Source organism: Zosterops lateralis (genome assembly GCF_965231275.1).
Source record: "Zosterops lateralis genome assembly, chromosome: 1".
In the NCBI taxonomy this organism is placed as follows: domain Eukaryota; kingdom Metazoa; phylum Chordata; class Aves; order Passeriformes; family Zosteropidae; genus Zosterops; species Zosterops lateralis.
This window is the reverse complement of record NC_139762.1, coordinates 127,923,780-127,949,090: the sequence shown is the minus strand read 5'-3', so window position 1 is coordinate 127,949,090 and position 25,311 is coordinate 127,923,780. Positions and strand designations below refer to the sequence as shown.

Below are 25,311 nucleotides of genomic sequence, written 5' to 3'. Positions count from 1 at the left end.
GTAATCAAAGTGACTAGCATCCATTTCTTTCACTGGGTGAGGTTAAATGAGGTTGGCAAAGGATTTTACAGGTGTCAAATTGTTTCTGTGCACTCATACATAAGTGTCAGGTATAACAATAATTGTTTGAGTTGTTTTTTTATTTTTACACAGTCATAAAGTTGTAACTTGCTGCACAGCAGTCCTTTCTTCCTGGGCATCTCACAGTGCTGGCTATGCTCCTGTAAAGAGAGAGAGAGAAGGCTTTAAAATATTTCGTTCAAATTTATTTGCAAAATCTGTCTGAAAATACATTTCACTAAGGATTTTTGAATCACTAGAATATGGAGTAAAATCTAATGGGACATTCCTCACACTTAAATCAAAACATTCTTTCAAAAACCCCATCCAGTCTGTGAATTTGTGGGGAAAAAAAAATCTGAAAGTGACCTTTGTAGCTTATTTCAGTTCTTAGCAGGACCATTTTCAGGGGTAGAAAGGTAAATTTCATTTTGATTCCAAATGCCTCATTCAGCTTCTCACAGAGTGCATTTGTAAAGACCATATGAGTTTTCACAAGACAATAGGGATAAATGGAATTGAAATGTTCTCTAGTTGATAGATTCTAAGGCCATATTGACACATCAGCATCTGAGAAACGGGAGGAAGTGGACTATGGAGATGTTCACCAGCCTTGCATTACCATTGGCTTTGGCATGGAGATTGAACCTGATAATCCCGTATTGCGTGTTTTGTGGGGTGCCTGGTGACATTGGGTGCTCTGGGTTTATTTCCTAATAAATCTTGTCACATAACTGTCCTTTGCAACCCCTGCTTTGGCATAGCCATTGGGGCTTGTTGGCTGACAGAAAAGGAGGCTTAAAAGGGCTTGGAGGACAAGGTTCTGTAAAGAAACGCTCAGATTTTCCTTCTGAAAGTTTCTGTCATCTGCTGCATGGGCTAATCTGTGCAAAACCACCTGTCCTCCCTCAAAAGTTGGACATCAGGGCGAGTGGTCTTCTTCAAGTGACTATGATGAGACATTCCAAGACCAGATTACACTGCTTCCCTAGCCCAAAGTGCTGCATAGGACCTCAGATTTATCTCTTACCTGTGAAGGTAAGCCATAACACTCTGTGCTGTTTTCAGAGATAATTGCACAGACAAAAGGAGATTTTATTTAAATGGCTGCCATAACTTCTTTTAACCATTGAAGGAAACAGGCTGGGACATGTCAGTTTTCTGCTCAGGCTTTGTAGGAGGCTTTCATCCTGCACTGCTCAAATAAGAAAAACTATGAGGTCACCGGTTGCTAAACACTTGACGTGGTTTCCCAAGGTTTGCCTCTATGGTAAGTGCTCTGGTAATTTGGGTGGTGTTGACAGAAACCTTGAATATTACCCAAAGCGCTTGGTGATTATTTTTTTCTGCTGCCTCCAACAGCAACCCCCCTTCCAGACAGAAACACTGTTCTGCTGCTAATGGTGCACAAAAAAAAATCCACCTTTGTGTTCCAAATGCCTTCCTGCAGACCAAGCTGCTCCACTCCTCGTCTCCCAGGATTAAGGATGGAATGGTGTGGGACAGGATGGGATAGAGACAGATTTCTTTGGCCACCTCCACCTTTACATCTTTTTAGGTTAATATTTCAAACTTAACATTTGAAACATAATTTCAGGTTGCATTTTAATATCACATTCCAAGTGTGGAGTTGTGAGATCTTTTAAAATACATACATAATTTATTTTTCATTTGTGACAGAGGGAGTCTTTTCAATAAAAAGACTGTATGGCTGAGGCTCTGCATCATCTGCTATTTGCATTCAAAGATAGAACTGTATTAAATTTTCCTGCATGTCTTTTTACACAGTAAATGATCATGCAAATGTCCTCTCTATAGTCAAAAGCTGAAGCAAAATGAGAAAATCATGCTAGCTGTTGTTTTATGAAAAGCACAAAGTGTCCTAATGGGAGGAAGCATTTCTCCTATGGCAGCCATTCAGCAGCATGGGCCTTAACCATGAGCAGTCTCCCCATCATTCTTAGAGGCAGGACTTCAATTTTTGCTGATAAATATTGAAAGACTCCCATGGACATCTGCACTTCTTGATTAAGAAGCATCATGACACCCACTAAAGAAGCCACAGCACAGAAGGCTTGGAAGGCCTTGGAGAGGTGATAAGAAGGAAAGGCAAAACATGTGGCAGTTCTTGGACCTAGAAATACTTCTGAGCTTGCCTGTCCATTTGGATGATCTGGAAGGTGCAGGCATTAATCTGTGGTATTTTTTTATCCAGGTTTAAACTCTTATACAGTGGCACATACACTGCTTACAGAAGGAAAGCATTATTATTATGTTTAACAATAATATAATAAAATTATCAGTTACCAATTACTTATAAAATATTGGACTGAATATTACTTTTGTGCAGTGCACAGGTTGTGTTTGGCTGTGTTCTTTGTATAAGCCTTGCAGTGGGGAGAGGAGGAAAGAAGCCAGTGTGATGACATGCTAATTCCAATTACTTTTCTTTTTTTCTTACAAACAAAGAAACATCACCAGCAGTCCAAGCAGCACAGCTATTATCATAGCCTACACCCATCTGAAAATAAGATGGGTCTCATGACCTTCCCCTAGACAACAGAGGATGCCAATAACCACATACGCTTTTCAAGGAAACCCTGGGACATGGCACCTTAAAAGGAAGCTCAGGCTGAGGTCACACTGAAGCAATCTGGAGCACCTGTCCTGGGATTTTGTTTACATTAAGCCATTGATGAAACTGGCAAAAAGCAGCTACAGGGGGTGGAGTTGCAAAAGAACCTATTTGTGTGTTTGCTTGGGTGTGAGGATTTGTTTGCTCTTTATTTCACAGATATGAAAAGATTTAATAAATTATGTATTACTTAAGGAACAAATCCTTTACAATCTAAATTCTTGCAACATAAAACATTCATTGGAAAGGCACTACCTATTCATCTTTCCTCAGTCTGAAGAAGAGACTATATACTACAGTGAACTGTCCAAGAGATGTTTCTTCTTTATCCTTCATAACTTCTCTTACCTCTGGCAGAGAAAGAATCTCCTGAGCTGTGATGGCTGCAGTTTATTTCCCACAAAGGCTTGTCATTGCTAGCTGGGCTGCAAACAGCACACTGTTTGCTTTGTCCCAACCAGCCTTGGGTAAAACAAGTTCTTTGTGTCAGAACTCAGTTATTAAGTACAGATAGTTTGATCTTCTGGGGTTTTTTGGGGTTTTTTTTTCCCTACTAGTAGTACATAACTAGGCCTATATGATATCTTATTCTAGTTAAAACTTCAGAAGACAGAATATGATGCTCTTCAAAAGCCCAGGAAGATCAAAGTCAACTCAAAACTTAGGAAATGCCAAAATAGAAGTTGCTCGAGAAAGTGGTCTGGAAGGGCTCACATTTCCCACCCAGTCCTGGCTCTGAATGGTTCTGACAGTGTCTCCCAACCAAACTGCATCCCTGAGCCCTTTGTTCTCACTGCTCCTCCTGTAGATCTCTTCTAGTAATTCACTTCTCACCAGGTTAGATGCTATTCTTTCTTTACCACTTGGAATATGTCAAAGTCCATTTATACCCTATTGTCCTTGTAACAACACTGCCCTTTAACTTAAATCATGTTTGTTTCCTTCCTTGTTTCCTTGGTAGTTACTTCCTTGATATATTAGTACCTCCTTTCAGCCTTTTTCTGTGCAGAATGAGTCTGGGACACCATCCTAGAGCAGAATGTGTCAGGTCATGCCCTGGGATCTCACCACTCCCTTCCACAGTGACCTCAGCAGTGCAGTTGCTGTCTGGAGATCTCGTCCTGCAGCAGGACAACAGTGGTTTGCCCTTTGTCATGCTGCTGTCAAGGAAAGCTTCCTGGCCTCTTGCTCTGACTGACAACCTCCCACTTCTTCTAGCAATACAGCATTAAGAAATCCACTTACTGTCAATCCAATTCTCCAGTTTCTGGCTGTCCAGCCACAGTGTCTAGTTCTACAGCCTCCCAGGGACACAGTAGAGACCCCATCACTAGTGGGTTTCAATAAGTGACAGGATGGGGTGCTAGATAAGCTCTTCTAGGCTCCCTTTGTGTGAAAGGTTTGACCAGATGATCTTTCAAGATTCCTTCCAATCTGGTCTGTTCTAGAATTCTTTGCATATGAGAAGTGACTTTCCTGCAGGGATGAAATCCTGGCAGCGTAATTAGTGTCAGTAATGTTGAGATCTCTGGGCAATCCAGTACCAGGGGAAGGCAGAAAACATGGTGGCTGAAGCAGGAGGCCACTCACAGTCATTGGTCTCATCCAGACTGGGTCCCCACCACAAAACTCAGCTGTCAGTAACCCTTGTTCCTCACAGATCAACCTCACCACTTTTCCTTCTTCCTCTCTTAGTTCTCAGTTTTCTCCAGTTCAAAAAGTCCTAGTCCCTCCCATGCCCACATGTCTGTCTTCACTCAGCCCTACTGGTACTGCTGTGCCCAGAGGTCCCCACCCCTTGCTCCAGCCTCATCCAAGCAGTCCAGTGCTTCCCATGCTCTGGTTCCCAGTTGCAACCTATCTGCTCACATTCTCAGCTCTCGACACCCTTCTTCCCCCCTTGTGCTCCTTGTTGTGGTCCACTCATCTGTCCCAACTCCAGAAAGCCTTGCTGGGCAGCTTGTCTTCACAGTGGACTTCTGCCTCCAGAGTAGTCATCCCAGCAGGAGAGCTCTGGAGAGGCAGAGGTGTCTGCTCTCAGGCCACACATAGCCTGGCATGTGCTCAGTATGGATGGAAGCCCAGATGTATTTAGCTGCTGACATTAACAACTGCTGAGCAAATGTGAATTTCAAAGGGATTTTCAGAAGCAGACTCCTGAAGCAGTTTTTTTTTTGACAGCCTCTCCTGATGCCACGCTAATTTTCAGCATCTTTCTCTGAAGCATGGGAATGTAAGAGCTGTTCATATGTGTGAGAACAACAAAACTGGACAAAATAGTGTCTTTTTCTCAATTCTTACTGCAGCAGAACCATTTGGCTAAAAGTTTCTTAATATTAGGTTATCAACCTCAAACAGGTAACTTTTCCAGAAAACTTCCTCCCGAATAGATCTGGACGTGGGGAGCTGAACCCGAGGTCTCATAATGCAGTGTTTCTGAATCCTTACCCTGGTAATAGCAGGTGACACTTCTCAGACCTATGGCTGTGTAAAATAATGGACAGAACTACCTGCTCTTTTCACCTGCCCAGAAAGAGCTCATAAACAGTTGCTGGGTGTAGTAATCTGTTTGCAGCATGCTGGGAGGATGGAGCAGCCCATAGGTGTCTAGCAAAGCTCCATTCAGCTATTACACACTGGGCAGAGCCAGAAGGTTGGCTAGAAACAGCAGTGGCCACTGTGGGTTCACTTATGAATCAAGGGAGAGACCTTTCTGTATTTGATGATTCAGTGCTATGGTGACCAAAATTCCACAAACACTTCACAGAGAATAAGGCCACATGTTTTATGCTCCTCCTTAGACAGTGATGCTGCCTGGGAATAACCTGTGGTGGTGAATTCCTTTGAGTTGATCCTTTTCCTACGTGTCTCTGCTGGAATATCCTCTGCTGGGGGGAAAGACTACTCCAGATGCCATTTATGACCCACTTTATCTAGTGGACTCTTTATTGGTAGTTACCAGTGAACAACAGAGTCCTTTCTATACTCTTCACAGTATAGCCCTTGTTCAGCCTGAAGTGCTCCTGACCTTTTGTACAGAACCCAAATAGCAAGTGGAGTCATCCTGCCTCTTAACATGCAACGAGTCACTCGTAAGCTTTACCTGTGATGGCTGGAAGCCCCTTCAGAACAGTGTGTGCTTCCAAAAAGTATATTTTATCACCATGACTGCACTGCTGCAGTGAGAAGGCTTCTTCCCAAACCATGCTCTCCATAGCTTCATCCCCCCAGGTGTTCATTTAGAAAAGCATTTTGTACAATAGCTACTCTTCCATTCTTTCCAAGTTCTTCATATCCCATTTGCTTCTGAGTCACCTTTAATTAATGCCACTCTTTAAATGCTTCCAACTGTTCTGGCTAGAGTGCTGATACAGCAGAAAGCAGCACCAAACTGCAAGGCTGAATTCCTTGTTTTCCCAGAAGGAGTTTATCACAGTGAAAGGTGAGGCAAAACATTTTCACCAGGCTGCCACTGGTACTGCAACTTATTTCTCTTCTACATCTGTGAGCATGAAGTTTTCCATTCCTAAGGAGCAGAAGAACACATCACTTAGCACTAATTGTGGCTCACATCCTTGTGCAGCTCCTCCTGTCATTAATAAGAGATGCCACCAGGACTTCCAATCTTGCTGAAACTTTTTCTACTCACTTCAAGTGGCAGGGTGATCAAGAGCACACAGGGACAACAAAAAACCTGGAGGTGGGCAGAAAGTTGCAGGAGAGGGGAGAGTTCTTTGCTTAACTGAAAAGGCATCTGTGCTTATGCAGCACAACTGTGCAGCAAAAGCATGACCATGAAGTCTGGTGGAAGCATTTCTCAGCATGCTCTGGTTTCTTCCATGCTCAATGGGGCTGAAGCAACATCAGGAATGTAAGAAATCTCTGTTACATCACCAGGCAATGTAGAGCACCCCAGGTCTAGAACAGGGCAGGAGACTGGAAATGTTACAAGGTCAAAATGACCACAGTTGGAAGACACACCAAAACATGCAGGACTCTGCAGGCTGGGTAGGCCAGCAATGAATGGGAGACAGAAAGATTATTTTGCCTGCTGTTTCACACAGCACCATGGATGGCAAATGGTCCAGTCAAAAATGTGGCCTGTAACAAACAAAATGATTATTTTAAGTAACTCATAGCTTGTGGGGCTCATGGCTGCATAACATTACGGAGGTAAAAACTCTGCAGGGGTTCAAATGGCAGTCAGATCAATCCACAAACCAGAATGTTTACTTAAGAGATGTGAAATGCAGAGATGCAGGTCCAAGCTCCAGCTGAGGAAGTCTGAGACTCTGAAGGATGCTTGGAAGGGGAAGAATGCAGCTCACTTCTTCCCAAAGGGCAGGGGCTCTCAGAGGTGTGCAGTGCCAGGTATGAGCCTCTGGTGCAACCCAGGATACATAATTGCAGCTTCTCATGCAGTGGCTGAGGACAGAGGAACAGGGCTCATCATGTGTTTCTCTGCTCTTTCTGAGAAAGGGTTGTCTTTTGCTCTGGTTTGATCCCCAGTGCAGAGATGTCTCTGTGCCTCTGTAGTGCTTTCTTGTGGCTCCTGCAGAATTAGTGAGAACAAATAGAAACCTTGCTATTGTGTCAGCCAGTAGTCAGGCTTAATGACCATTTACTGGCCCACACACTGTTGAGCAAAGAGACTCCCTCTTAATGAAAGTCCTACTAAATAACACTACAAATAATGCATAATTACTCAAAATGATGCTGGGTCCTTTAATATCAAGGAAAATGGTCTCAAATTATACTTGGATTTCTTCTTCCTCAAACGACATCAACTGGTAACACAAGGACAAAGTTCTTTCAGCCAGAGAAGCTGTTTATTAGTTTAAAAAAAGGATATGTTTCTAATAAAAAAATAGAATACCTTGGAATCACAGTAAAATAAGATTCAAAGGAATTATTGTATAATATGTATCTATAATAGCATACATGTTAATAACTAGCAGTCCTTGTAATCTGCATTTTTTATGGCTAATAACATGGGATTGGCTATTCCAACTCTGCAGGTGAAAATGCAGAGACCAGGAAAGGGGATGTGGCTCCTCCAAAGTCACACAATAACTCAATTGTCAAATATGAAACACCAAAGTGGAAATACACAAACACAGAAGCCTGTTCAGAAATGGAAATAAAATATGAAAAGAATGAGAAAACCTTTCTGTTCCTAAAAGAGGAGGGTCATCTGCAATGGTTATGAAAAAAAAAAAATCAAACATCTTAAACCCACCAGCCAAGTCCCTGACTGTCTACATAATTTATAACAGCTTCCCTCGAGGGAGGGGCTGATGCAGGAATCTTTCCTGACTGCTGCAGGAGGTGGAAATTGCCACAGATAAAGTGGTTTTATTCAATAAACCGATAAGGTTTGGATTCTCCCTAATGGCAGAGTTGAAGTAACTGCACATAAGCTCTTTAACCGTTTCTAAACCAGTTGAGACATGGTTTCTCCACTTCACATCTATCCTGTGCCAAGTGAGCTTGGTTTTTCCCTTTTTTTCTGTTTCTATCTCCCAGGACACCATATCAAACTAAATTATCTGTTATCAAGATTCTCAGGGAAGAATCAAAACTCTTGTCTCTTCAGGGAAGGAAAGAAAAGGGCAGCAGCATCTTGCAGCCTTTTCCTCAGCTCCTCTCTTGTTCCACTATTTACTTTATTTCTTTACCTTGCAAACAGCTCCGGTGTCTTGGAGCCCGGGCTAAGCCCAGCCCTTTTGTGCCCTGCAGTCATCGCTGCATCTTTAAGGGAAAACTGATTCCCAGGAATGCTGTGCATGCACATACCTATCTGGGCGCTGCACCCACACCTGCCCACCAGGTAACCCAGCGCCCGCTGGCCCTCGCAGCCGCATTCCAGCCGGCAGAGCTATTACTCGCTAATTGTTACCTGTCAAACAGGTAAACGAAGCTTTTGGGCCAAGTCCAAACAAGCGTATATTCCCACGAAATCCTAAACCAGCAAACCTTTGACCTTTCTGCAGCCCCACAGATGATTTTTACTGGGGCTGATTTAAAAGTGTGATGGTATCTTTGAGAGGCAGAAAAAAAGGTGGCAAGTTGTGGTATTATTTATTGTGATGAAACTTTCTTCTATGTGTTAACACATGCAGGAGAGCAGAGGATTACCAAAACAGGAGGGCAGAGAGGCAGCCCAGTAAACATGACAGAGCTCACGTCCCCCAAATCACCTGAGTGGGGTGGCTTTCCAGTGCTGATCCAAAGGCAGTTTGTGGATGGTGGGGAACTAATATGCAAAACCTCCTGAGGGTGAAAAAGTTAGTGTACAGAGTAACTCAGAGCCAGCTGGGAGGCCTGGAACTGGCATTTCCTCTTCATTTCACCCTGTTCAGACTTGTTCCACAGAGCATAACAGGATCAGCTCCTGTGGAGCAGGGGGGTCTCTGCACACAGCCAGAGGCAGCAGCCTGCTCCTGTCACCCAGGGAGGCTGTAAAGATGGCTGGCTTTGCCCCTCTTACAGCTTTCTGAACAGGCCAGTGAGAGAACGCAGCTCAGACCAAACTGCTCCATCACAAAGTTTGATACTCCTGGCTAATTGCACAGAAAAGCCATTCTCTCACAGCATAAATGGAAAGGTAGGCTGTTTTCACTGAAATATCTGTAAGATTTCATATGCTTTAACATCAAAATGCAATACAATGAAAAAATGGGTTATATTGAAAAACTACAGCTATAAATCACAATATTCAAAACAGCAGAGCTATCCCTACTCTGCCATGACTCTCCTCCTCACAGTCTCTCAGGCTTGGAGGATGAGTACCTTGGGGAGAGGACCTACATGTTCTCACAGTGGGTGATATGATCTGGGACACTTCTGAATCAGTGACATGACTCAGTCTCATCAGAACTTCACCCCAGGTGTTGTGTGAATCTTCCAGCTGTCAGAGGCGATAGCTTAGGAAAGAGGGGAGAGTAAACAGTATAAACCAGATTGTTATTGGTAATAACAGAAACATGATCTGCCCAGTAAGATGGTAATCTTTCTCTGCAAAGGTTCCAGATAGCCTCCATGGTAAGCTTGATTTTGACCTGTCTCTCACCTTAGCTTTGCCCCAGTTAAATCAAGCTTATGAAGATCTCTTAGATGTCATCTTAAACACTGAATTTTATTTTGGAATGGATAATTTTTAACATTTTTATGGATAAATTTATTGGTTTTAATTTTGGAATAACTGAGTTTTATTTTGGAAGTTACCAGGAGAAAGAAGTTTTTACAGAAAGCTTTGCAAGGCAAACTGGTTTCTATACCTTATTTGAGAAAGCATTTCAGTTTTTATATAATCACAGAATGGCTTTTTTTGGGTGAAAGACTATCTAATTCACAGCACTTTCCACTAAACCAGGTTGTTCACAGCCCTATCCAGTCTGGCCTTGAACACTTCCACAGATGGGACATCCACGGCTTCTCTGGGCAACCTGTTCCAGTGCCTCACCACCTCACAGGGAAGAATGTCTTCCTAATACCTAATCAAAATCAGTTTTCAGTTTAAAGCCATTCTACTTTGTCCTATCACTAAATGCCCTTTCAAAGGTCCCTCTCCAATTCTCTTGTAGATTTAGGTACTGGAAGGGCACTCGAAAAGGCCTCCCCAGAGCCTCCTCTTCTCCAGGCCAAATAACCCCAACCCTCTCAGCCTGTCTTCATAGAAGAGGTGCTCCAGCCCTCTGAACATTTTAATGGCATCTCTGGTTTTAATCCAACAAAAGCTGCAGAATGAGGTCTGGTGCTTTTCTTTGGAACAAGCTAGTGCTTTGTGCTGATCTTGAGGGGTTTTTAGCTGACATGCAATCAGATATGCTTGCGGAACTTCAGCTCAGTCCAGTACCTTCTCTAAATGATGAGGAACTGACTCGGAAATCAGAAGAAATCCTGGTAGCTACATCTGAGCCAACAGCTTTGGGCTCCTGCAGACCCATAGTGGCATGCACATGTCCTACAGGAATTGGAAACTGCTCTGCACTTCCTTCTCTTTAGCTCCTTCACAGTATTCTCCTGTCCCCTCACACACACACAGCCTATCAGAACCCCACAAAACTCCTCAGCAATACAGGAACTGCTCAGACAGCATCTGGAGGTCAAGACATGGACGAGTCCCTCTCCCAGAGCCTCTTCTGCACTCTGGGGAGATGGCTGGAAGATGACTGTTTGTGGGCAGCTGATACCCACCTGAATGCTCTTGTGACAGTGTCTTTTCTCCAAGCAAAGAGGAACCCATGGAGAAACAACCATTATCAAGCCTTGACTTTCAATAGATGCTGTGAAGAAGTAGCTGGTCTGGCCCTGCTTCTCCTCAGCCAGTAGCAAGAGATATCCCAAGCCTGGCAGGGAGCAGGAGGGAAGAAGGAGCTATTTCAATATGACTAGAAAGGGAAATGTTTTCTCTTGTGGTTCCCAAAAGGAAACAGCATCTTGGCAGAGGCAACCTGCCCACCAGGCCAGTCTGTCCTCTTAAGATTCCTCTCAAAAGCTATTCAAGCAAACAGTGGTCCCTTCACAAGATCTATTCAGCTGAATATATTTGATTTGGGATTCTTCTCCCTTTTTATCTTACAGGGAGATTACTCAGATGCCTTATCTGCTCCCAGCTCTGTGCCGGGTTACAGCATGGAATGTCTTTCAGCTTGCAGCATTGTTAGCAGATTCCCATGCTGCATTAATCACTGCACTGACCAGCTTCCATAGGTATCATCTTAATATTACTGTCCACTAGTATCCGAAACCATCAATAATGGTACCCATAGGTATTTTGCTTAAGATAAAAATGAAAGATATCTTAAAAGATGAGTAATAAAAGGGTGTCTGTTCGAAAACCATCATGTGAAAAATGACAGCTGCATTACTAATACCCACCTAGAATAATTTTGCCAGAAAAGGCTGATTTTTCCTGTATCTCTCATTCCTGGTTTGACAAACATTTACTGAACAAAGAGCAAGGTTTCAGGAATTTGTTGCTTCACACAGGCTATTAAGATTCCTGGAGCACCTGGGCTCTCCAGGGTGCCCTGCAAGCTGGTGTTATCTATGACAGAGCTGACTGTTCACGTCTAGGGCTGTCAAGTCTGTTCTTTCTGTAGAATTTTTGAGAATGGGCCAGAATAACTTGGTTTTCTCTTTCAGACTTATAGAAGAACTTCTCTGTCTGAAAGCCTGTTACATTTTCACAGCTATGTATCAGCTCTGCCAGCAAACCTTACCTTCTCTCCATAGCATCAATTTTACAATGTAGCTATGACATAGGGGATGTCCACTTTGTACTTAGCTCTTACTGGTGATTCAGCTTTTTTTAAACAGCTGTTGAGGAGTGTTGGTTGACTTGAGGTTCTCCTGCTCTGATCACCAGAAAAGCTGACTACAACCAACAGCTCAAGTGGTCCCAGGCCAGTGCTGGTGACCACAGGCTTATGACATTTTCCCATTTGTGACTCCAACTTGAGCAAAACAGTGTTATTCACAAAGCTGGTGACACACAAAGTTTTCTAGCTCCTGTGGTGTTCAGAAGTGACCCATCCTGGTATTGGTACTTGATGCCTGTATGAGGTTTAGTACCAGTTAGTTTAACCGGGAGGTTGTGCAATAATTTAAAGCTGTCTTTACACATTTCAGAATTGGAAAAGCAAATGTAACAAAAAGAAGAAAATGTGTAACTCTTTAGAGTTATAAAACAACCTTTCTTAATGTAAGAAATAAGCAAGGGATTCTCACAAATGGATGCAAAACAATTGAGAAAAAGAGATGCATGCCTAATCAAAGCAAGCCCTTCTAAGTTCAGTGGTGTCGGTGATGCATCAGCGATACCAATTCCTACAATTTTCTAAAGGCCACCCTCATATGACAGAAGCCTGTTCTTTAAATCTCTGATTCTTATACTCCATTTGTGCTTCAGGGAAAATCTTTAGAGGGAAATACCGAGACACTGGCAGACAGATGAAACCTCTATTTTTTAAATGTCATGATTCTAAAGCACGATGCAAAGAAGGGGGTACCACCATCTGTATGCATTCACTTCAGACTCTAAAGCAAGGTTTGAAGCTGAGGGCCTCCAGAGTGTGTTGTCATCTGCTGGAAACGCAGCATAAAAGAAGCAGAAAGTAAGATAACAGGATTTGTGAATTTGTTAAGAAGCAAAAAAAAGCTCAGCTCTCAGATGCCCGTGTCTTTGCTGTGGCTCAGGACACAGCAAGCCACCGTGACAGCAGTAACTCCAGCACTGCTTCTGTGCACGTACGGAGAATCTGCTACAGCACTGACACTACGTGTATCTCCCCATCTCACAACTGTCTGCCGTCCACAACACTTGCTTCACTGCCGGTATCAGGGCAAGAATTGCCTGCCAGGGCCAAGCTGCCTGTTCTCAGTGTGAGCTAGCTGGGAGGAGTGCCCTGCAGCTCCCGGCTACTAATTAGCCACTAATCTCATGCACTAGGATTCCCACACACCATGCAGGCTTCCTTTGGTGACTTTTCAATTAGCATCACAACAACCCAAGCTTTGAAGGCTTTGTGTATATTTATCTTTTCTTCCAATTGTCAGGGCCAGCAGACATAAATTAAACCAATTTAAGAGCATCTGTGTATCTATTATTTGGCAGCCATTAGCCTAAATTGACATAGCCTTCTGCCAGCTGACAGACACAATTATATTACCTTGGTGTGACTTACTTGTATTCCTTCACAGAAAATGTGACACATCACGTAAGTACTGCTTTAAAACTGGAATTCACTTCAGCTGTACAGGAGAAATGTCTGCCTTTATTGCACTGATGTGTCACGTCCAGATGTAGATGACACAGCTCTGCTGAGCCAAGGGGGACAAAACCAGCACATCAGTCCCAGACTGAACAGGGACTATACACAGTGAATGTTTGGGAAGTTTAGAAGAGGAGCAGTCATGTGGCATGAGGAGAATCCTCTTCTAAAACCAGAGACCAGAGACTTATTATGCAAGTAGCAGCATGCATCTGCAAAAAGACTGAATTCAACCAAACAGGGCCTGATCAGTAGCTCACAAAATTAGAAAAAAATCTCAGTAGACTCCATCCACTAAGGATCAGGCCTTCCAAAAAAGCAGTTTAGTGCTTCAAAGGAGAAAATTATACTTGAGGCTTAGAAAGACCGAAAGCTAGAGGAAGCTGCAGAATTTCCCAGTCACTGGGAAAGTGACTAGTCAGTAAAGTGCAGGTCAAGCAATTTCCTGGACGCAAAGACAATGACTACACATACACAAAAATTCCAGTTCCTTCACACTGCCATCAAGGATTTGTGTTGGCTGATACAGCAAGCCTACAGCCTGGTTGCTACTGGCTACTGCTTCATTGCTGTTGAAATTTCAACTCCTGTATTGTCATATCACTCCCATCCATCTCCCAGTCCGCCCAGCTCCATTGTCATTGCTACCAAACTCCAGTCACTGGAGCCAAGAACTGCTGCTGGGGCAATTCTCTGCATTAATAGGGAATCTCTGAGCAGAGGCATTTCAAAGCCTTCCTCAAGCTCTAAAGGCTCTCCCCATTATAGTGTGATTGCTTGTTTAAACTGAAGTAATTGGCATGTGTATAATTGGCCTTGTTGACAATGAAGATTTTCAGATATCCTTGGTCTCCCTTCCCCCTCCCTGCCCTGATGGAAACTCTGGAACCCAAAGGGAACAGCAGAGATCAAGGGGAAATCCTCGCTCCCCATCCCCCATGTTGCAATGGTGTTTGGAGGGCCACAGCATCACATTTAACTTCAGGCCTCTACTGTCTAAACCTTACAAAATTGGAGCACTAACCAGCAGTGGAGTCATTTCCAAAGCAAAAAATGGATATGTAGTGCAAAGAACAACTTAAATGAGTAACAATCTTCACAGTAGTGTCTATAAAAACACTTTCTATGTGTACATCCTTCAATGAAAAGATGGTAATTTTACCTGTGACTTAAAGAATACCTTATTGACCAGATAACTGCACTCATCCATACACTTCTATGAATTCAGAAGCTTCACTGGTACTGCATGAGGCTGATCCTGTCTTGCACTTGCAGAAATTCACCACCACTCCAGCCACTGGAGGAGCTGAAACATCCAAGAAACGGGTGCTCCCAGAGCTGCTGGTGATGGCTCATCTGCTGGTAATGCCAAGAAACATCACGTGGTCCAGCCATGTGTGAGGCTCTAGGAGAAAAGTGCTGTGTAAATGCTGTAATTAACTCCCTATGCTTACATTTGGAAGGCTTTAGTTCACCCTGAACAGAAGAGACTGCTTTGCATGCACTTTCACAATCACTTTAAGTGAAAACTAAAATCGGATTGCTGCCAAAAGAGGTGGGCCCCTTTCCTTTTGTTGGGTCCAGCATTCCCACAGTTTGGCAATGGAATTTTAAGGGGTCAAACCAACCTATGTACCTGCCTGAAAACTAACCCTATTAAAAAAACCCAAACCAAAATGAAAAGAGACTTCAGGCAGATGAAAGAACAAGTGCAGAAATGCATGACCTGGGTAAGAGAGAGAAAAAGCCCCTTTGGACAGCCACACACTCTTTTACCAGGCTCAGCCAACCAGTGTTGATTCTAATGCATTGATTTCTTGGGGATCTCAAACAGATGTGTTTTACTCAACTTCACTGTTTAGAGGAGGATTGAAGCATGCACTTATTCCCCCTCACCTTACAAATAAGATCCCAGGATAACTAAGGTTACAGGATCTTCTGACATATTTTTGTGTCCTGCTTTTTATTTAAGTTGCTGCCTGCTCATCACTGTGACCTTGGGGATAGATATCACTGGAATCACCACTATGGGATTACTTTGCTCCACATTATGGTACCAAGTTCAGTGTCCACCAGCTGCACCTCATACATTCATAATATTGAGAAAGATTTTGTCCAGAGTTATAAAACTTTGGTGAGAGAGGACTTCACTCCGCCCAAGGTAAGACATGTCCTTAAAGCCAGATGTGATACTGCATCATCAGCTGTCCTGTGTAGATACTGGTGTCAGTTTAGAGTTATCAGTGCAACATTCAAAATTCAACCTATGCTGCAACAATAGGCTGAACCAATGTGCCCTGATAAAATAAGATTTTAAATGAGGCTTAAAATATCACATTTCATATGTAGTTTGTCAATTTTGTGAGTGCAACTCACCTGGGATTTTTCTCCCTCCATAAGCTCTACTTTCAATTTTGCTAGAGATTTAAACAAAACAAACAAACAAAAAAGGCAAGGCTAGATTGAGAAAGGCACCTCACACTCTTTTAGGCTTTGCCTGGAAGCTCACAGGACTGATGGATTCTGCTAGGCAGCAGGTTTAATGAGAAGTTAGGCATAATGATGTTCCAGGGACTAAGAATCCACAAAGCACTCAACACTCTGGCACATTTGTCAGAATGTATTCCCTGTCTGTGCAGTTTAAGAATAAATGCATTCTAAACTGGGGAACTCACTGGTTTCACTGGGAATGCAAGAGTACTTTTCAGGAGTCAGGCTGAGGCATTCAGCAAACTACCCAGCTGTATTTGGCATCAGCCTGAGATTTGGGCAAGGGGTAATAAATTCCTGTCTTTGCACGTACTTTCCATATAACCTTTGGCAACTCTGTTGCTCAAAAACCTCATGTACAAAATGGAGAGGTGCTGCTACCTCCCTGCTTCTGCCTTGCACACCTTCCCTGAAAGCTTCAAGGCTCAAAATTGTCTCTGGCAGATGGTGCCTGGGCTGAAAGAGTTTAAGCAACCTCTCCCTGATACCAAATATTTCCTGGGGCTGGGAGACTGTGTGGTGTTGGTTTGGGCTCCCTCTCACAAAGGTTTCCTGAACCTTTGAAAGTGTCCTCCTGCACCTAGTTCATTCTGGAATTACATAGATTTTACTTACCTTTCTCCCCGAGCACATTAACTGTGGTATTAATTATGCAGAGGGGTAACTCACACTTCCAATGGTGTTAAAGCAAGGTCTGCCTTCCCCTTAAAAGCCCTAGTACTCAGAGTAAAGTTTATGGTGAAATAAGGAGCAACATGCACAACCTGCCCCACCCTTCCCTGCAGGGCTATTGTTCACGTGTGGGAGCTAGAGAAAAAAGCAGTGAAGAAATGTAAATGTAAATCTGCCTGCTTTTCCCCTCACACCCAAACACTCCACATAAACAAACAGCCATCTCTAGGTACTGTTTTCAAGTCAAATAGAGACAAGCAAATACTCAACATCTCTGTCCTAGAACCACGTAAAACTTCTTTGCTGCAGAATGCTTTTACTTTGCTTCTTTCTGAAGCTAAAATTTCCTCTTACTTGGGAAAGAGGAACAGAAATAAAAATGTAAGGGAAAAGCACAGATATCATAAATTTATTTATTCTAAGAGGTTTGGTTTCTCTGCTAAAACAAAGGAGGGAAAATTTGCAGTGCAATTCCTATTTACACACAGTGTCTAGGGCATGACACATTAAGAAGTTTCTGCATCCTGAACCACCAAAAAAAAAAAAAAAAAAAAAAGGATGTTTTGTCTGATCCTTTCTTAAAATAAGAACTAAGACAAACAAAGGTAGGGTAAAAGCAGCATACCTTATAGGCATGTAACATTTCAAGAACTTGGAATTACGTAGTATCTTCAATCTGCATTAAAAGACAATGAAAAAAATCAACAGTGAATTAGGTGGTGTAAGAGTGCACACAGTTAACAGAGTTACTGCAAAGAAAAAATGAGGTGTAAAGCAACTTGGAACCAACCCATCAAAGTGAGGCACTGAGAGTCTGATTTCTGGGTCTGGCTATCCCACAACACATGGGCAGAACAAGACAGAATAATTATCACATCTCCCTGGGTGTCAGGGAAGCCCTTCCAGCAGCAGAAGAATAGCAAAATCTACTTTTGCAGCACTCTGAGGAGAGATAAAGCAGGCTTGTAGGTGCATGCAGGGCATGTGCATTGTATAAACATGGTATCACTGAGATGGCAAACCTGATAGGATAGGCTGATGAAGCAGCTGCAGGGGATCTAAAACTGGGGTCTTCCCCAAGCCATGGACTAAATGATCTTGAAGCTTCTGAGCACTGAAGAACAAAACCTAGGCAGTAAGAAAGGCCAAGGGTTATGGCAACAAGCTGGGATTCTGCATTGCCCAAAAATGCTGGATAGAGTAATATTATACACTGCCTTTATGAATGAAAGCAGTTGGGGCTTTTTTCTGAAATACTCTTGTATTTCAAAAGAGAATACCAAGAAGTTGTAGAAAGTGACACTGCTACACCTGTCTGTAAAGGAACTAAAGGCAGAGCTGACAAAGCTTAAACAGAAACAGAGATACAGGGTCTGGTGACCTTTCCACAGAACAAGGCACTGCAGAGGTGCCCTGGCTCCAACACTGGTTCCTTTTGTGCCACCAGACAATCCTCTTTATCCTCTGCCCTTCAAATAAAATAACATTTCCTTGCTTCTGAGGGCATCCACAAGGATAAATGAGCAATAGCCCAGTGGTTGTCAACCCCACCTCTCATTCAGTGAATTCTGAAAGCAGCTTTTTCCATTTGCTGTGATTTTTAAAGTACCTTTCTCTTTGATAATAGTATTGACCTATTTTAAGGGAAAACTACACTGATTTTAAGCAAACAGGTTGGTAAGTCCATGGCTCTGTTTCCCAATTCCTACTACTAAAGTATTTCTGTGGATTCTCTGGGCTGCATTTACTCTAGTTCTTGAGTGTGGGAAAAGTAAACAAGCAATTGTTTATATGCCATCCTTCACCTTCTGCATTCTGGAACACGTATGCCTATTTTAAGACAGACTGTTGGAGCAAAAACACACATTTGTCATGGCTTTTAGAATGCTTATTGTTGCAGGGTAACATTTTAGACCCGTGGAGCCTCTCTATTTTTTAAAACTCTCAACATACTTATAACCAATGCAAAGACATTTGAAGCTCCTGGTTTTGCCCCATGTTGATCATACCTCTATTTCAGTTTACTTTAAAATGGTGCTCTGTTGGTCATAATGGTTCAAGGACTGACTGATGTGAGCTGGGAGCAGCATCCTTGGTGACAAACACAGACTTGGCCATTCCCACTCTGCACTCAGAGCCTTCAGGCTGGGCCTCCATGGCACTTGGAGAACACCAGTCCATCTCCCCCAGACACCCACTGCAGTACCAAGAACAACTGTGGGCTTATTTTCTACAACTGAGGGAATTCTCTGTTGTCAAGAGGAAAAGAAGTGGAGAAGATGAGGAAAAAAAAAAAAAAAGAAAGAGAAAAGGAAAAAATGGTAAAAAATAAAGAGAAAAGGGGCAAAAGAAGAGAGAAAAAAAAAGAAAATAAAAAGAAGAAGAGAAAAAGAAGAAAAGGATAAAGGAAAACGAGAAAAAGAAGAAAGAGAAAAAAAAAGAAAAAGGAGAAAAGAGTAAAAATTTTGATAAAAAGTTGGGTTTAAACTATGACTGCCAGTTAAAATATGATCTAGTAATTAAAGAAAAATAATATATATATAGAGAGAGAGAGAGGTATTAGGACAATCTTCTTACATTCCCTGGGAGCTGTTTACAACCTGAACAAACCAACAGCACTTTACCTTTATCTCAAAACAGTTTGAATTATGATGACTCAAAACGTGTCTATGAATTTGCAATTTTGTTTTATGATGATGCAAAGACTTTGTCAATTAACATAAGAAGCTGAACAAAGCTTTAGGAAGATGCACTCTCAACATTTTTCTCACTGGTCAGGTTATTCACATTTTCTAGCTCTGCCCCATAATGACAGGACACAATTTTAATGTCAGCATAATTAATGTATTTCCAAAGTCTTGGATCCCACGTCACATGAAATTGTCTTTCAGAGATGTCTCCTTACTCTTCTTTCACGTTAGTTTAACACTAACAGCAAAATTACCATCATTAGGTGACCTAACTGTATTTTCCCAGTGTTTAAAAATGGTTGAATGAATCACTAAAAAACTCTACCAGGCAGATCAAAGCATCTGCAGAAAAGCCATCATTCTATATTAAATTCTACTGAATTGGTTCCAAAATTATGAGTAATCTTTATGAAATAGATTGGTACTTTAATATCTGCTAATCAAGTTTGCACATAATATTCCAATCTATTGTCAAGCTTTGCCACCTTCTCACCTGTATCAATGTCTCACTGTCAATCCTGAAAGGATTGACATACTGTGAGGCATTTTCATCACTAAAAATTACTTCTGTTTTAAGCTGAAACAACACTGTTGTTTCACTGCCTCAGTGTTGCAGATATATAGGATAGTCACGTTATAACTTCGTCATGTTTCAGAACCATGAAGTCTACATTCAAAAAGAGCAAAACAAAAATAAATAAAGCTCCTCCTTTTTTTCTCCTTACATATTTCCATATTGCTTTGATCAATCTAAAAGAAATGCAAAACAGCATTTCATAAAGAAAGTGCCACATTCAGCTTTACACCTCACTCTGTGGCCAGGAAATCCTTGATATTCCATGATCCTCCACGTGGCTGAGCTGCTGGTGTCATACATGATGTGGAGGTACTTGAGAGCATGTGGCTGTTAAAAGGCTCCCAACAGACATTTTTGGGGGCACAAATTGCAGTTTCCAGGCAGCATTACAGAAATCCACTAGTACTTATCATTAATCACTAAATCTCCTATTCCAACAGGAATTTTATAGTTAATTGTGAAGCATTAAAAGTCAACTGTTATCAGGATCATGGTTACTTAGAATCACTTTCTTGAAGCTAACAGGACACAGAAATTCATTCTTAGAGCAGAAGAACAACCTGTTTTGGGGTACAGGAAGGTTGCACTGCAATCTTTTAGCTTATTTTGATGTACACGATGCCTTCATTGAAGTCAGTTGAGGATCAAGGTCTGCACAAATTCCAATATAGTTTCATACAGAAGACTACAAAGGAAGGGCTGTAGGGAAGATTAACAGTAAATGTTGCATATCACAAGACCAGTAAGTAGGTGGTTGTCTTTGAACTTACTGTGAGAGAATACATTTTATATCAACAGCCATCAGTGACAGAAAGACACAAATAAAAATACGTGGTAATCATTGCCTACTGAAAACAGTTGTTTTCAAACATCTGCTCTCTCACTGAACTACTTTACAACATTGTTTTGACATAAATATCTCTCCAACATCTTTTATCTCATAGACTTATTTTAATAGTTTTCTGAAGTGTATTTTAAGTACTTGGTGCAATTAGTAAGCCTAGTTAAGCTTTGTTTGTACACTTGATTTCCTTTACCCAGTGCTGGCAAGTCCAAACGACATTCACTGCTATGGAGGGAATAGCATAAACATGAGGTAAAGCTTTAAACAGTTGAATTCTATACTGAATCCTTACAATACCACAAAAAACTATCAGCTACTGTGCAAACAAAGAAGCAAACACAGTATGAAAAACAGTAGCCTACCATTTTAAATATTTCCTGTACACTCCAAAGACAGGTCCTAGATTTTCAATAATGTATGGCATGACTATTCTATTTTTGCTCCATACAGCCTTGATTCTACAGGAAGCGAGACTGGTCTGCCCAGAATAACATTATCTGATGTTTCAATGACTAACAGATTAGTTTATAATAATCTTGTAGATCATGAAGAATGAGCATGAGGCTGCATTAGGTAGGACTTGTTTGACCTGTTCAGCTAGAGGTGGACTCTGACAATTTGATTCCAACCTGCAGTCGTGAAGCAAAAGGCTCATCCAGAAAACTATGAGCCCTATGCCTACCTTCCTAGTTAAAATAATTTTCAGGGTATATTTTTCTATATAAGCAACTCCTAACTAAATAATAGTTGTCATCTCCAACTACCTCAAATCGAGAGTTCATTACTGCATTTTCCACTTATATTCCTAACTCTGACCTTGGAACTACTCCTAAGACAGTAAGCAGTAACTCAGTCTCCTGACTACCTCATTCTAAGAGGATCTCTCCTGAGAGCAGGCTGCTAAAGGCAGTTTTGTATTTGACCCAGTACTAGAACAACAAACTCCATTTCAGTTTGAGTTACAGTTTGGGTTTGGTCCAGGACTACAGATGGCATCAAATGCAGTTTTCTTTCTTGTAAAATCACATATCAGCAGCATTTCTACCTTGGGGAAGGTGGCATTTTCAAATGTGCTCATCAGTGATCTTCCTCTCCTTCTTCCTATGCATTTCATATGGGAAAAATGGAGTGGGGGGGGAATGAACACACAACAACATCCAAATGTTTCTTAAAACTGAAAAATTAAAAAAGAGAAAGAGGATCCCTGAACTGGCGTTAATTCTATTGCTGGTGCTCAAACAGGTAACCTTTTCAGGTCTCAAAGTTTCTTTCAGCATAACAACTATTTGGAAAGAAACCTTATAATTTCTGCAGTAAGAAGAAACTCTGGAGAGCTTCAGTAACTTAAATTGTTATAGCATTCTACCACTATTTCTTGAAAACAATATATAGTAATGTATTTGAGAGGTCCAACTTCTATTAAGATTATATAGAATTCTGTATTCAAAATGACTGCATCATTTGCTATGAATAAATTATTCTGTTTCTCTTGTATTTTATGAACCCTCCTCAAAATGTACTATACAAAACAATTCATACAAACATAGCCATGAATAATGGCCACACTGGCAACTTTTGACTGCATACACAGATCGTATAATGTTTCTTTCCTGTGACTGGTAAATAGGCAAAGAGAATGGCTAACTAATATATTGTGTTCAATCAAAGGGTCACTGATCTAGGTATTTTTCTAATTCTGTTTAGTTAAAGTGACAAATCTTAATATTACTACATGTAGGCTGACTTAAAACTGATTTATACTGATTTTTTTAAAAAATTGATTAGTTACTATGAACACAGATAAGGAATGAGACCAGGTAATAGATATTTGTGTCTGATTGTGATCCATAATACCACAGACTTAGCAGAGTCAAGTTTGAAATCAAACTGCAGAAGTAGGTAAATTAAGATGAAGCCCCAGACCATAACATGTTTTATATATATGTATAAATGTATGTGTGTCTGTGTGCATACATATATATTTGGTTATACAAATATATATTTCCATTAATATCCTTCCTACTACATTCCCCTGTCAAGGGAAATTCCCCTGTTCAGAAGTTGGACTTGATGATCCTTGAGGATCCCTTGCAACTCTGGGTATTCTATGATTTTATGAAATCAAATGTAGAAAATGGAAAATTCCCTTCACCTAAAACATTATAAATTTGATGGGTTTGAAACACTTAAGGTAATTGTCTTGCAAAGATGACTAAGTAACATAGTGGTCTACCCCACATACTGGTGCATTCTTTATACATTCAGCACGATTTGTATGGAAAAAAAAAAAAAATCAGCCATCAAGTTGGATGCCTAGTATAGAAAGCTGTTTCTAGGAGGGCAGGTGGTAGCAGGAAGGATTAATGCAGTCCTGGCCTGTCTCTGATGGAGGAATGGGGGCTGAGAATCGGGGATAGCAGATGGGAGCCTCGTTGCTACCCTTCCACTACCTGTTCTCAACGTGACCCAAAGAGGTCTCCTCCCCCACCTTCTCCATCAGGGTCAAAGCTGTTGCCTCCACAGCCCGATCTGGTTGTCCCTTGTAAACCCACTTTGGTCCTCTGGCAAAGTACACAGTAGGTTGAAGGGTGAGTGATGGATCTGCAGTCCTCCCCATTCATCCCTGCATGACAGAACCTCAACAAACGCTCCATTCCAGCTTTTCCATTCTCTTCTAGCTTTCTCCTGCTGACAAAACAGGCCCTTTAACACCCATCATCAGCATCCCCCAGCTCAGGTATCGGCTCTCAGATCTACACAGTGGGTGTCATCACCTGGCACCACCTCATCCCGTTGCCGGTGAGATGCCTTCTGCAGAAAGACATCCACCAGCGGCAAACTCAGCTGCTCACAACCGTAGTAAGGTCAAAAGAAAAAAAAAACAAAAAACAAACAAACAAAACAAAACAACAACAACAACAACAACAAAAAAAAAAAAAAAAAAAATCTTCCAAACTGTCCTGCGAAGGGCGACACCTCCGTGGGCGTTATTCGACGGCAGGCACAGGCCAGCAAGGCCGGGGATTCGGGCCCGGAGCAGCCCGACAGGGAGGCTGCCTCAGCCTCACGGGACACCCGCGGCTCCCTCCGCGCCGCTCCTCGCTCCTCAGCGCGGCCGGCCGGCGTTGTTGGAACTGCCCGCCCGAGCGCCGGCTCCCCTTTCCTTTTTATTTTATTTTATTTTATTTTTTCCTTTTTCTTTCCCTTCCCTTCCCTTCGGCGGCGGCCCCGCGGTGCCTCCCGGCGCGGCGCGGCGCGTTCGTTACCTGGCGCTCGGCGGCGGCTCCTTCCTCACCTGTGCGCGCCTCTGCCAATGGCAGCGCACCTGGCGCCTGCGCCGCCCAATCAGCGCGCGGCTCGTCCCTCTCCCCGCTCCTTTAGTGAAAGAATCCGGCGGCGCTGGGGAAAGTTACCTGTGCGCGCCCGACCCGACCCGGCCCGGCCGCTCTCCCGTGCCGAGCCCTGCCGCTCCCCACATGCCAGGGGGAGGGGGCTCTACCTGTCCTGCCTCGGCGGCTGCCTACGGAGCCGGGAGAGGGGGGGAAGGAAAGCAGAATTACCAGTAGCTCTGGTTCTGCCGTCCCGGGCGTTCACACGCACACCTTCACCTGCACAGACCTGAAAGTCCAGTTCCGCCAGGCAGACGGAGGCGCCGGGGAAAAAGGGGAGAGAGTTCATTGGATCAAACATGTCACAAGAGACGGACAAGTAAGTGATCGCAGGCAGGGCGCTGGCGGGGCGGCCCGCGGGGCTGGCCGGCTCCCCGGGGCCGGGGGCGGACACGGACCCGCCGGGACGGCGCTTTTTCTTCCTCCGCTCCCTCCCGCAGCGACGCCGGAGCGGGCACGGACACCCCGCACCTCGCTCCCCGCCTGGCCGTGGGGCTGCGCGGTTATTTGTTTAACCCCCTTTTACTTTAATTTTTAAAATTTGTTTGTGTTGTTTTGTTTGTTTGTTTTTTTCCCTCCTCACCTCGAGGGTCGCTTTTGGTGACAGAAAGCTCCTCGCCCTGGAAAAGCGGAGCGGCCTCCGCCCGCCGAAGGCCTCGGACGTGAAGGGCTTCTTGGCTTTTGTGTGGCAACAAAGGGCTTTTCTCCCCGCAGGGCCGGGCACGGCCATCTTCCTCCCCTCGGCGGGGCCCGGGCAGGCGGGGGAAGGCAGGCCCTGCCCCGGCCCAGGTGCTGCCCGGCCGCTCCATGCGGCGCCTCCTGCCCCGCCGTCCTGACCTTGTTTTCCCGGCGGGACGCCCGGGCGGGCCCGCGGCTGCCGGGTTAAAAAGTAACTTTCCCAGGAGCGGGGCCGAAGGAGAAGGATGAAGCGGAGAGGGAAGGCTCCCGGGCCCGCCGCAGCCCCTCTGCCGCCCGGGCCTGGTGGTAGCGCGGCCGGGGCAGGGGCAGGCCCGGTGTCCCCGGCGTGGTGCTGGTGCCCCCGGGGCGCCAAGGACGGCAGCGGGCTGGGTGTCCCCGGCTCGGGGAGCGCCGTCGGTGGGCGCGGAGGCCACCCCGGCACCGCTAAAGGCCGCAGCCGAGCGGGCCGGCCCGCAGTGGGGCACTGGGCCCCGGTAA

General features: G+C 43.5%; 2 protein-coding genes across 38 annotated transcripts in view; one reads left to right on the top strand and one right to left on the bottom strand.

The window, feature by feature from the left end:
* Nucleotides 1–121: 121 nt before the first annotated feature.
* Nucleotides 122–24,956, bottom strand: LOC310920246 (uncharacterized protein). 35 transcript variants are annotated; one of them, XR_014591926.1, is made up of 6 exons: nt 24,719–24,956; nt 17,658–17,763; nt 17,261–17,311; nt 14,654–14,878; nt 5,799–6,221; nt 122–221 (listed from the first exon to the last, which is right to left on the bottom strand). XR_014591926.1 is itself a non-coding variant. In XM_083880099.1 (4 exons), exons 1-4 carry the CDS (start codon nt 24,942–24,944, stop codon nt 146–148), a joined length of 459 nt encoding a protein of 152 aa, XP_083736225.1. In that variant the 5' UTR covers nt 24,945–24,956; the 3' UTR covers nt 122–145. The 35 variants fall into 35 exon arrangements, 2 of the variants coding, with proteins under 2 accessions (XP_083736225.1, XP_083736224.1); XR_014591935.1 differs by having other exon boundaries at nt 14,654–14,779; XR_014591937.1 differs by lacking the exon at nt 14,654–14,878 and adding an exon at nt 6,345–6,796.
* Nucleotides 24,339–25,311, top strand: part of GRHL2 (grainyhead like transcription factor 2) — a 65,858-nt gene continuing 64,885 nt past the window's right edge. For all 3 annotated transcript variants that reach the window (XM_083880052.1, XM_083880053.1, XM_083880051.1), the window contains exon 1: nt 24,339–24,454. In XM_083880052.1, the coding sequence (XP_083736178.1) occupies nt 24,435–24,454 (20 nt within the window). In that variant the 5' untranslated portion in view covers nt 24,339–24,434. The remainder of the gene's footprint in view (nt 24,455–25,311) is intronic.